Source organism: Triticum aestivum, chromosome 7B (genome assembly GCF_018294505.1).
Source record: "Triticum aestivum cultivar Chinese Spring chromosome 7B, IWGSC CS RefSeq v2.1, whole genome shotgun sequence".
In the NCBI taxonomy this organism is placed as follows: domain Eukaryota; kingdom Viridiplantae; phylum Streptophyta; class Magnoliopsida; order Poales; family Poaceae; genus Triticum; species Triticum aestivum.
The window spans coordinates 330,030,593-330,042,682 of record NC_057813.1 but is presented as its reverse complement, the minus strand read 5'-3'; the positions used below and the strand labels follow the sequence as shown (position 1 = coordinate 330,042,682).

The window sequence follows — 12,090 nt, the reverse complement described above, 5'->3', positions numbered from 1 at the left end:
AATCATGTGCATCCTATGGGTTCGTGAATGATGTAGACATGACCGAGACGCTTCTCCGGTCAATAAACAACAGTGGGACCTGGATTCCCATATTGGTTCCTACATAATCTACGAAGATCTTTATCGGCCAAACCTTTATAACAACATACATAGTTCCCTTTGTTTGTCGGTATGTTACTTGCCCTAGATTCGATCGTCAGTATCTCCATACCTAGTTCAATCTCGTTACCGGCAAGACTCTTTACTCGTTCCGTAATACATCATCTTGTATCTAACTCCTTAGTCACTTTGCTTGCAAGCTTCTTGTGATGTTGTATTACCAAAAGGGCCCAGAGATACCTCTCCGTCATACGGAGTGACAAATCCAAATTTCGATTCACGCCAACTCAACAGACACCTTTGGAGATACCTGTAGAGCACCTTTATGATCACCCAATTACGAAGTGACATTTGATAGCACACAAGGTATTCCTCCGGTATCCGGGAGTTGCATGATCTCATGGTCTAAGGAACATGTATTTGACATTTCAGAAAGTAGTAGCAAAAACTGAACGATCATATGCCAAGCTAACGGATGGGTCTTATCCATCACATCATTCTCCTAATGATGTGGGGTCAGTTTGGTTTGAGGCCTGGCCCTTATGCCTGGCAAAAAGTAATGCCTGGATGTCGCCTGAGAAGTTGGAGAATTCTGCCTGCCCAGGCTTGCCTGGTCCATATGCGTTTGGTTCTTGTCCTGGGATAGTCGCCGTACTAGAGTACAATTAGGTAGATAAAACTCTGCACACCCATCACTTCCATGCAAAAGAAATATTAAAATAGTACCAGGCACATGCATCAGCCCACCAGGCATATCAAACGGGACGCCTCGCCCAGGCTAATCACGTTGCCTGGCTAGCCAGGGCAGGCTAATGGCGTTGACAAGTTTTCAGGCCAGGCTAGAAGGAGATGACTGAGGACACCAACCAAATAGAATCCAGGCAGATCTCAGGCACCCTTCTGGCCAGGCAATCTTGCTCCAGGACATGATCCAAACAGGCCCGTGATCCCGTTATCAAATGAGAATGCATGTCTATGGTTAGGAAACCTTAACGATCTTTTGATCAACGAGCTAGTCTAGTGGAGGCTTACTAGGGACTTGGTATTTGCTATGTATTCACACATGTATTTAAGTTTCCAATCAATACAATTATAGCATGAATAATAAACCTTTATCATGACTAAGGAAATATAATAATAACCACTTTATTATTGCCTCTAGGGCATATTTCCAACAATAATACAATAGATATAATACAAATATAAAATTGGAATGAGTTTCCAACAGTACCTAAAAGTGGTGATTTGCTTTATTATACTAATAGATCTCACGAGTTTTCTGTTGAGTTTTGTGTTATGAAGTTTCCAAGTTTTGAGTGAAGTTTTGATGAGGTAAGGAATAAGGAGTGGCAAGAGCCTAAGCTTGGGGATGTCCAAGGCACCACAAGGTAATATTCAAGTGCAATCAAGCGTTTAAGCTTGGGTATGCCCCGAAAGGCATCCCCTCTTTTGTCTACAATCCATCGGTAAATTACTTGAGGCTATATTTGTTTCACTACATGATATGCGTTTTGCTTGAAGCGTCGTGTATTATATGAGTCTTTGATTGATTTGCTTTTTAGTTTTCCACAATCATCCTAGCTGGTCACACCTTTTCGAGAGGGACACACATTAATTGTGAATTTATAGAATACTCTTTGAGCTTCACTTATATCTTTTGAGTTAGGTAGCTGCTCTAGTGCTTTACTTATATCTTTTAGAGCACGGTGGTGATTACATTTTAAAGAAATTGATGAACTCTCATGCTTCACTTACTATTATTTTGAGAGTCTTATAAATAGTATGACAATTTGCTTGGGTTATGAATTTAGTCATAATATGATGGGTATTCAAGAGGGATATAATAAAAAAAATCATAAAGATCATTGGATATATGAAAAAGTTTGATTCCTTGCATTTGTTTTGAGATATAAAGATGATGATATTAGAGTCATACTAGTGAGTAATTGTCGTTCAGTAAGAATATTTTGTGTTAAGGTCTATGATTCCTGAAGCATATGCACGTATGGTCTCTCGTTATGCTATGAAATTGGAGCATGCTTATTATTGATTGTCTTCCTTTGCGTGGAGGTCGGGAGCGTGCGATAGTTAACTCCTACCAACACCCCGCTAGGAGCATGCGTAATAGTACTTTGCTTCGAGGGCTAATAACCTCTTCTAACAAGTATTTGAGTTCTTTATGATTAATGTGAGTCCATGAATTATACGCACTCTTACCTTTCAGCAATTTGCTAGTCTTTTCGGTACCGTGCACTTTCCCTTCTCACCTCGACTTGTGGTGCAAACTTCACCGGTGTATTCAAACCCCGTGATATGATACGCTCTATCACACATAAGTCTATTTATATCTTTCTTAAAAGTCAAAACAGCCACCATACCTACCTATTATGGTATTTTCATAACCATTCTGAAATATATTGTCATGCAACTTCCACCGTCCCATTTTATTACGACACATATTATCGTTGTCATATTGCTTTGCATGATCATATAATTGACATACTACTATGGACCCGTAGGTCCCGAAGGAACTACTCACACACATCATCATGGAGGGAGCAAGGTTGATGAAGATAGCCTCCCAATGATTCCACCCCCTCCGATAGAGTACCAAAATAGGCCTCTGGATAAGATCACTTCAGAACAGAGGCTTGCAACGATAATAAAATCATTTCGAGTCTCGCTTTGAGGGTTTCAGAATACGCGAGAATTTATAAGCCAAAAAGCAGTGCAAACGGAGTGTAGGGTGGCTTGTGAGCCACCCAGCACGCCTATCCCTGAGGGTGCGCCCCACGCTTGTTATACCATTAGCCCGAGAGAATAGTATTTGAAGTTTCTAATGGTATTATTTTTGTGATGGAGAAGAAAATAAATAAATAAATAAGAAAAATAGAGTAGAGAAGAGTATCGACTCGCCTAAATCACGGGAGGAAAAACCTCACACTTCCTTACGTCTACCCGAGTCGCCCGAAAAGCCCAGCACTTTCTTCCCTTTCGATTTCGCACGATGGCGACTCTCCTCCGCCGATCCGCCGCCCCCGCGCGGCAGCTTCTCCTCCTTCCCCGCCAGCTCGGCGCCGCCCGCTCCATGTCCCGCTACTACGCCCGTGACGAGGTTTCACGGTAACGCTTAAATCCCTAGCACTTCCTTCCGCGTTCCGGAACCTTCTAGCGGTCTGACGTTTCGCCGTGTGGTGGTACCAGGTTCGACGCGCTGAGCACGCCGGTGAACTGGGGCGTGAGCATCGTGCCGGAGAAGAAGGCCTTCGTGATTGAGCGTTTCGGCAAGTACCTCAAGACGCTCGACTCCGGGATCCACGGGCTCGTCCCCCTCGTCGACCGCATCGCCTACGTGCACTCTCTCAAGGAGGAAGCCATCCCCATCCCCGACCAGTCCGCTATTACCAAGGATAACGTGGTCATCCAGATCGACGGCGTCCTCTACGTCAAGGTATACCTCGTTCTCGCCTTGCCTTTTGGTCCTCACTAGCGAGGCTGCATTTCTGCTGTTACTTCTAGGGGTCTGGTGCTTATCCGGTCGTCTAGGGGAGATGGTGGATGGATGCGGCGTGTTTCGGTAGAAGTTTCGTGTTATATGTTGTCATGAGCCACCATCACATTGAATTAGGACAGATCATCTGGTCTTAGAAATGCGCCTCAATGATCGATTTTTATAGCCTCAAGTTCATGCTGTATTGTTGCTGTTGGTGGTGGTTTGATACTCCAATCCGGAAGTTCTGTCACAATGGAAATTACTCTGGAGAACCAAGCTGGAAGTGTGAAGGCAGGTAGATAATACTTGATTTGGAGTTTAGGACAATTCATCTGGTTGTTAAAACAGATTTCGTGTGTGATGCTTATATCTGTAAATTACTCCTCTTGTGGCCACTTCCTGAGCAAACTCAAGATTTCTGTTCACCTTAGTTATCCACCTCTGAAACATTCACAGAGTCAGCTTGCCTTGTATTAGGACAGAAAAGATATCCCATAGTTGGTATTCTTTTTCCGGTATTTATCAGCATGGGATATTGGGGTTTATTGTGGCACTGCGTGTCCAGTTGGTGCAGGTTGCTCTACTTCTGTGGGGATATTGGGGTTTATTGTGGCACCGGGTGTCCAGTTGGTGCAGGTTGATCTACTTCTGTAGGACTTGAGGATGGGTATAGCATATGCTCCTCCTGATTGCATTGAGCTGTAGATGCCATGGCCTATGTTTAACGTGATCAATGCATGGGCTCACTTTCAATGACTCTAGCATTAGCAAAGTTAAGATGATGCATGGCCTCATCATGTAATCCCCTGTCAGTTACATGATATCAACCAATGTTGTTCCCTACTGCTTCTAGTTTCGACTCGCATGTTGGCACTTGTATCATTCTTCCATACCTTGTCTGCTGTCCATGTTAATCTGGCTTATGTGCATCTGGTAGGTGATGAGGGTCCATAATGAACAATGCTCTGGACTTGTGGTGCACAAAAGTGTTAGGGTCTGACCTAGGGCCACAGCAGTAACAATTGACTGTAAAAGCAACTTTGTGTGGATATGCTGCTGTTCAAATTTCATTTGCAGAGGGTGCATACATTTGTAATAATAATCGACTTAGGTGCTCTCTTGGTAATTTGTAGGTCCATTGTTGAGCATTTCACAGGTTTGGGGTAGATCCTGTTTAGATTGTTTGGGGATATAGATGGTAAAGCTCCACTGCAATGAGTTTCATTTGTACATGTACTGCTCATTTCCTTGTCATGTAATCTTCACAGGCTTCATGGGACCACACTTAGTTTTTTTTTTGATTCAATGCTGTTGAAATGGTTCAGGTTGGATGGCTACTGTGATGAATGGCGTAATTGGTAGTTAGATTTGTATTTCCTGGGTATGTATATGTTTTGTTTGATCGTAATAGTTAGCAAGCTTGCTTTATCTGTGTTGAGGATATCTGACACTTTCAGATAACTTCGTCACAGTTGATTAATTAGTTATGTGTGTTTATGCTCTTTCCACTGTACAGGTTCATATTGAGCATTCTTGTTATTTACTAGTCTAATTTATGCATCTGCAAGTTAACTAAAAAAAGGGACATTTCTCCATTCTCTTGTTAAGAACTTAAGATATATAGTAAGTATTGTGTTTTGATTATTTACTTTGTGAAGTGTGTGGGGATTTGCATTTCTACTGTCAGCGTTCTGGAAATCAGAGACTGTTGCTGGCAATTGACAAGTCCTTAGTATTAATTCTTATCTTTCTGTTTTTGAACTTTGCAGATTGTTGATCCTTACCGTGCTTCATATGGCGTGGAGAATCCCATTTTTGCAGTCATTCAACTTGCGCAGACAACTATGAGAAGTGAGCTTGGAAAGATAACCTTGGACAAGACTTTTGAAGAGAGAGACACATTGAATGAGAAGATTGTGGTATGACATTTTGTTCGCATCTGAGCTATTTGTTTTTCTTTATATATCAAGGCAACTGTTGCAGAGAACAGCACCTACAAGTTATTATAAGTAATAAAAGTAATGGGCAGTGTTCTTATGTTAATTGTAATACTATGGTCTGTACATCATCTATATACCAACAAATCCTTGTTCTCATCTCATCTATTTTTTGTTAAGTGTGGTTGTTTACATTGCTCTGATGGTAAAATAAATGTTGGTTTATGTATTAAATATTTTTTGCAAGAACGAGGAATTAACTTACAAATATAAACATGGAATGTAAAGAGCAGTTGCAAAAACAGTAGGGTCTTTACTTTATACAGTAACATTAAATGTGAAAGCCTGAAAGGTAAAATAACTTTATTGCATCTGAGTTTCCAGCAACAACATCCTAGTTTGTATTTACCAGTTCTGTATATAAAGCTCTTCTCTGAAGAATAATTGTACAATTCCTTTGAAGATTGATTGCCTTTTTCTGTGGATCACTGTCACTAAATGTCTGTCATGAAGTAGTTGTATCTTAAAATCATGCCCCTTCTAACTAGCCAACTTAACCAAGAAGCAACTTAATCTTACAAAGTCATGTGCTACTTTTCTTCTAATGTAATGGGCTTCACTATTTCCATCTCCTTACCATACTTCAGCACAGTTATACATGGTACCTTCTGAAATTCTTTTTTGACAGAGGTCCATAAATGAGGCTTCGACAGACTGGGGCTTGAAGTGTCTTCGTTACGAGATCAGTATGTTTTTCTGTTTTTGACATATTACAGTTATATCTGTTTAATTTCTGGTGTTTCTAAACCGATTCTGCATATTACTTTCCTCTGAGATCAGTACCTTTTCCTGTTTTTGACCTATTAGATTTATATATCTGTTAAATTTCTGATATTTCCAAACCGACTTTGCAGGGGACATTTCTCCTCCACCGGGCGTGAAGAATGCTATGGAGATGCAAGCAGAGGCAGAAAGGAGAAAGCGTGCTCAAATTCTCCAGTCAGAAGGTGAGTAGCACATGATCTTTTATCTTTGTTCAAATTGGTATTTTCTCTAATAATTCATCTGAAAAGGGGATACATATGAGATGGAATCCACCTTTATTGTAGCTTAACCACATTAATTCATCCCAAGTGCTTTAGTGTTAGTGATGTCTATGTTAACCTATTTTAGTAGCAGTGATTGCTTGAAAATAATAATAAAAGTTGCGGCGCGGCAATATGGTTCATACCGGCATATAGTCCCATTATCCTGACCGAACGAGTTGCTCGATGGATCGCTGCCGCCTTCATTAAATGAGACTTGTGCGAGCGGCAGATATTCGTCCGGATGATGCTAACAGCAGAAACAGGGCGCCCTCCGAGTCCGGTAAATCTGCCATCAAGCCGGATCCCCAGGCGCCGGGGTAGATTAAGAGCTAAACAACTACCAGAATGTAACAAATTCGCAGTTCGTAATTCTGACTTGGGGGACAGCAAGCGCTAGTGTGGAATCCCTGACTGTTTTAGGAGCAGATAGAACAGGTTGGAAATCGGTACGGCGCAGTGCGTATTATGTATGCCACTGAGCATGATGGGGGGTCGCAAATGAATTGTTCATTCATATTTACAAGTAGATTGAATCCGTGAGGCGGCGTGTGTTAACGTAGGAAAGATTATTTCTGAAGGTACTGACAGATTGCTGAACTGACACTAGGCATTTTAAAGACAGTCAGTGGCCTTCTTTTTGGGATCAAACAATCATTTTCTTGGCTTAGTATGTATTAAGTGGTCAATGATGCACCGTGGCGTCTATACATGTCATACTTGGATTTGCTAGGAATAAGCATATTAGCATGTCATTGGTACTTGTCGTTGAGATGTGGTCGGTCGTTAAATAAGCTTCCATTTGTTTACCAAAGGGTTAGAGTTGGTAGTAACCCACTTGAAAGAGCACCATAACCTAGCACGATGAGGGTTCTAGAAAAAAACATCAAAGGCTTTGCAGACAGCCCTGGAAATGAAGTGCGTAAACCAGAGTTGAGTGCCACCTTAGACTCACTCACAGAGGCATGTGACTTCTATAACCTATATTTCTGGGAACATGGGTTTGGTATCTGGTGTGAGAAGAGTTTAGTCCCAAACAAGTTGGGGTAGGCTAGAGCTGAAACCCATTAGATCTTGGAACCAACTCATGGTTATTGCACGTGAATGCTCTATGCTCTACACCCACCCCTGTCCATGGCTAGTTCTTTGGTATATTCTAGTCCTTCAGATCTCTCCTTACGAATTCCTCCCATGTTGAGCTTGGTCTACCCCGACCTCTCTTGACATTATTAGCACACTTTAACCATTCGCTATGCACTGGAGCTTCTGGAGGTCTGCGTTGTTCATGCCCAAACCATCTCAGACGATGTAGGACAAGCTTCTCTTTAATCGGTGCTACCCCAACTCTATCATGTATATCATCATTCCGGACCCGATCCTTTCTTGTGCGGCCACACATCCATCTCAACATGCGCATTTCCGCTACACTCAACTGTTGAACATGTCGCCTTTTAGTCGGCCAACACTCGATGCAATGCAACATTGCGGGTCTAATTGCCGTCCTATAGAACCCGCCTTTTAGCTTTTGTGGCACTCTCTTGTCACAGAGAACGCCAGAAGCTAGGCGCCACTTCATCCATCCGCTTTGATTCGATGGCTCACATCTTCATCGATATTACCATCCTTCTGCAACATTGACCCAAATATCGAAAGGTGTCCTTATGAGGTACCACCTGCCCATCAAGGCTAACCTCCCTGTGCCTAGTAGTACAGGAACCACACCTCTTGTACTCAATTTTAGTTCTACTAAGCTTAAAACCTTTTGATTCCAAAGTTTGTCTCCAAAGCTCTAACTTTCTATTAACCCCAGTCCGACTATCATTGGCTAGCACCACATCATCCGCAAAGAGCATACACCATGGGATATCTCCTTTTATATCCCTTGTGACCTCATCCATCACCAAGGCAAAAAGATAAGGGCTCAAAGCTGACCCTTGGTGTAGTTTTAATCGGAAAGTTATCAGTGTAGCCATCACTTGTTCGAACGCTTGTCACAACATTATCGTACATGTCCTTAATGGGTGTAATGTACTCCCTATGTAGACTAATATAAACGGTCTTATATTAGTTTACAGAAGGAGTACTTTGTTGGGACTTTGTTTCTCCAAGGACCACCACATGACATTTCCGGTATCTTATCGTAGGCCTTCCCCAAGTCAATGAACACCATATGCAGGTCCTTTTGCTTCCTGTATCTCCATAAGTTGTCGTACCAAGAAAATGGCTTTCATGGCCGACCTCTCAGGCATGGAATTAAACAGATTTTTAGTCACGCTTGTCATTCCTCTTAAGCGGTGCTCAAATGACTCTCCCATAACTTCATTTTATGGTCATCAACTTAATTCCACGGTAAATAGTACAACTTTGAACATCCCCCTTGTTCTTGAAGATTGCTACTAATATACGCCTCAATTCTCCTGGCATCTTGTTTGCCCCAAAAATGAGGTTGAAAAGCTTAGTTAGCGATACTATCGCTATGTCTCCGAGGCCTCTCCACATCTCAATGGGGATACAATCAGGATCTTGTTTGCGGGTACTCGGTAAGTCCCTATTTATGCATATTTGTGCCCATTTCTGAAAATAAGGGTGTAACTAATCAGGAGATTGGTTAAAGAAACAGGGGAAACCATTGTGTGAGAACACAAGGTCCCACCGGTGTGAATGCCCAGTGATGATTAGGCTGCTATGCACGGTGGACAATGGATGGTACATAACGGAGCATCGAGTGAAGCACAATCACATCCTGACACCAATATGCAGGGAGATGATGCATTGGCCATCTCACAAGCACATTGATGTGTACACAAGGGACCTAATTAGTAATTCGAGGAAGAATAACATCAACATTGGTAAGGTGTACAACATTATTAGAGAGTTCTTCGGAGCAGTGGAGAAAGTGCCACTCACGAAACGGTCTCTATGGAATCTCTGTGGGCAAATAAGTAGATTCGAAGCTGATGATGATGTCAAGAAGACCATTTGAGGTTTTCTATGAGCTACTTCCTGTGTTGGGGTTTATTGGGCCCCTTACATTTTGATCATAAAATTTAACTAATAAAATATGAACTATATGTCACAATACTTATACGGTAGGAAAGCTCTTTCGAACAAATATCTAATAGTATAGTTTTTATAATATACATCTCATATTTTTAGTCAAATAGATAGTCAAAGTATGACCCAAAATTCGAACGGATCCAAAAAGAATCCTGAATTCTTGTTTCGGGTCCAGGCTGGTTGTAAGAGTAGAATAAAGAAACTGATGTGGACAATTGGCAGCAGCCAATGAATTGGGCCGTTGGCTTCATTGGTACGACTCGTCAGCAGATCATATGGCCTCGCACCCAGTCCTGCAAAGTCTGCTGACGCCATGACCGTATAGGACCGATGAGGGCCCCAACATTTATGAAGTAGGGACAGGTTATGCGAGCACTATGCAATAACAAAACTGCTGTGCGGACAATGCATGCCTGCACGACAGCGGCACAATAGGCAATCCAGCCGTCTACTGCACTTTGATGGTATGCATGGACGAACTGATATGCGCTGTTGTGCACAAATCGTCGGCACAGCGTTGTGTGCATAGCAGCGCTCATATAATAATAGTGTTAGAATCCTGAATACGTTAGTTTATACAACCAACTGCTCTGATCCGAAGGAGGACCAGCGGCTCAGATAACATGCGCATATAGTAGTATGACCTATATGAAATTTTATTAAAAGCTGGGTCTTTATGTTTGACACCTACCATTTATTCTTAACAGGGGCTATGTTGGATCAGGCAAACCGCGCAAAAGGTATGTTCAATTCAAACCTTACCATTTCTATGCTGCAAAGACAACGTGGTCTATTGATATGTGTAGCATGCATCAGTTCTGCTTGTGCTATTTGTTCTGCCATCACCCTCCTTGCTTTCAAACTTGCCCATCTCCCCATTTGTCGTGCTAACCTCTTCTTCAGATATGGTCCTCATTCACCTGATAAGTTTTGTCATAATTGTGCTCACATCATGCATCCTCTTTATTCTATTTATCTTTTTCATCATCTTGCTCATTTGAAGATTGGGCTGCTAGTGTGGATTGTTTTGGTTAGGTTGAAACATTTTGTTTTGTATTTTTTTTTCTGAAGGGGAATTTGTGTGCCATTTGGGCTCATTTATTTTTGGTAATAAACATCAGGTGAGGCTGAAGCGATTCTTTCCAAGTCACAAGCTACCGCCGAAGGGATTAGAATGGTCTCAGAGTCCATGAGAGCTGAAGGCAGTGCTGAGGTATCATGATTTGCCAACTCCCATTTTAATATCGCATTTAATTGACATTACAGTTGCTTATGGAGAAGTTATCTATCAAAACAGTAAGGTTTTGCTGCTCATGTTGTGCTGTTCATTCTCTCCTGTCAGGCTGCAAAACTGAGAATCGCTGAACAGTACATCACAGCATTTGCTGCTCTGGCCAAGAATGTGAGATGTTTTAAGTTTCATTTCCCTGATTCATGAATCCTTATGGTGTTTGGCAAAGTACTGATGTTTCATTATGAAATGTAGACCACGACAATGCTTCTTCCAAGCGACGCTGGCAACCCATCATCTATGATAGCCCAGTCTCTCCAGATATACAAGCACATAAGCCAGTCCAGCAGCCCGAAAGGAGGGAACCAACAGGCAGAAGAAGTTGAGGAAGCAGGACCGCAAGAAGAGGCCGATACGTTCGGCCTGCCTTCTGTGACGAGCGCGATGCCACCCAGCACGCAAACAGGCCATGGCAGCACGTTCTCCCTGCAGAAGCGTAAAGAATGATCAGCCTGTTCAAGTACCGAAGGGAACCCTTTTTAGATAGGAGGGTGTCACTGAAAACACCAGCAGCATTTGAGGTTTCGAGCTTAATTCATGTGATGTCGAGTCGGCTTAGGTTGATATGGCAATTGACCTGACATTAGTTATCCAGGCGCCAAATGCAAAGGAGGCTAGGCGACTGGGGAGATTTTGACGGCAGCCTGCAAGACTTGTGTAATGCAAGTATATCGCTCACGATGTCAGCATACTATTGATGGCAATATTTCACCGCAGCCTTTTATTCATGTGTTCCGATGTCAGTTTTACATGTTCACAGTTTGCATGACGTCCTGCTCAATTTACTTCTGCAATGGTTTTACTCCGGATTTTCGTTCTTAGCATTAAGGCCCCTTTTGGAATCTCTCCACTCCTCCACTCCGCGGAGTTTTTTGAAGCACCACATGCCATTCATATAGCAAACAGGAGTACAACACATGTAGTAGCACCCAGACGAAGGACCCAGAACACACAGGTTTCCAGAACATAAGCAGAAAACACCCCAGAAAAAGAAACAAGATTACAATCAGGCCCTTGGGGGTCCCTGCATAACTCGTCGTCGATGCCCTGCATCGCCCGTCGCGGCCGCCGAAGCACCGTTGAGGGAGAGGAAGACGAACGCCCAACACGCCGTGATCCGACGAAGCA

At 42.5% G+C, this 12,090-nt stretch overlaps 1 protein-coding gene across 2 annotated transcripts; it reads left to right on the top strand.

The window, feature by feature from the left end:
• Nucleotides 1-2,991: 2,991 nt before the first annotated feature.
• Nucleotides 2,992-11,690, top strand: LOC123156792 (stomatin-like protein 2, mitochondrial). Of its 2 annotated transcripts, XR_006478408.1 has the most exons (10): nucleotides 2,992-3,222; nucleotides 3,304-3,550; nucleotides 5,362-5,511; nucleotides 6,218-6,275; nucleotides 6,444-6,536; nucleotides 10,379-10,411; nucleotides 10,793-10,884; nucleotides 11,014-11,073; nucleotides 11,158-11,483; nucleotides 11,558-11,690. XR_006478408.1 is itself a non-coding variant. In XM_044574975.1 (9 exons), exons 1-9 carry the CDS (start codon nucleotides 3,107-3,109, stop codon nucleotides 11,407-11,409), a joined length of 1,101 nt encoding a protein of 366 aa, XP_044430910.1. In that variant the 5' UTR covers nucleotides 2,992-3,106; the 3' UTR covers nucleotides 11,410-11,690. The 2 variants fall into 2 exon arrangements, 1 of the variants encoding a protein (XP_044430910.1); XM_044574975.1 differs by having other exon boundaries at nucleotides 11,158-11,690.
• The last annotated feature ends 400 nt before the right edge of the window (nucleotides 11,691-12,090 follow it).

Bases quoted from the DNA above. Each gene is read 5' to 3' on its own strand.
- LOC123156792 (XM_044574975.1), top strand. From the start codon at position 3,107: ATGGCGACTCTCCTCCGCCGATCCGCCGCCCCCGCGCGGCAGCTTCTC. The intron at 3,551-5,361 runs GTATACCTCGTT...TGAACTTTGCAG, and splicing joins ACGGCGTCCTCTACGTCAAG to ATTGTTGATCCTTACCGTGC. The intron at 11,074-11,157 runs GTGAGATGTTTT...TATGAAATGTAG, and splicing joins TTGCTGCTCTGGCCAAGAAT to ACCACGACAATGCTTCTTCC.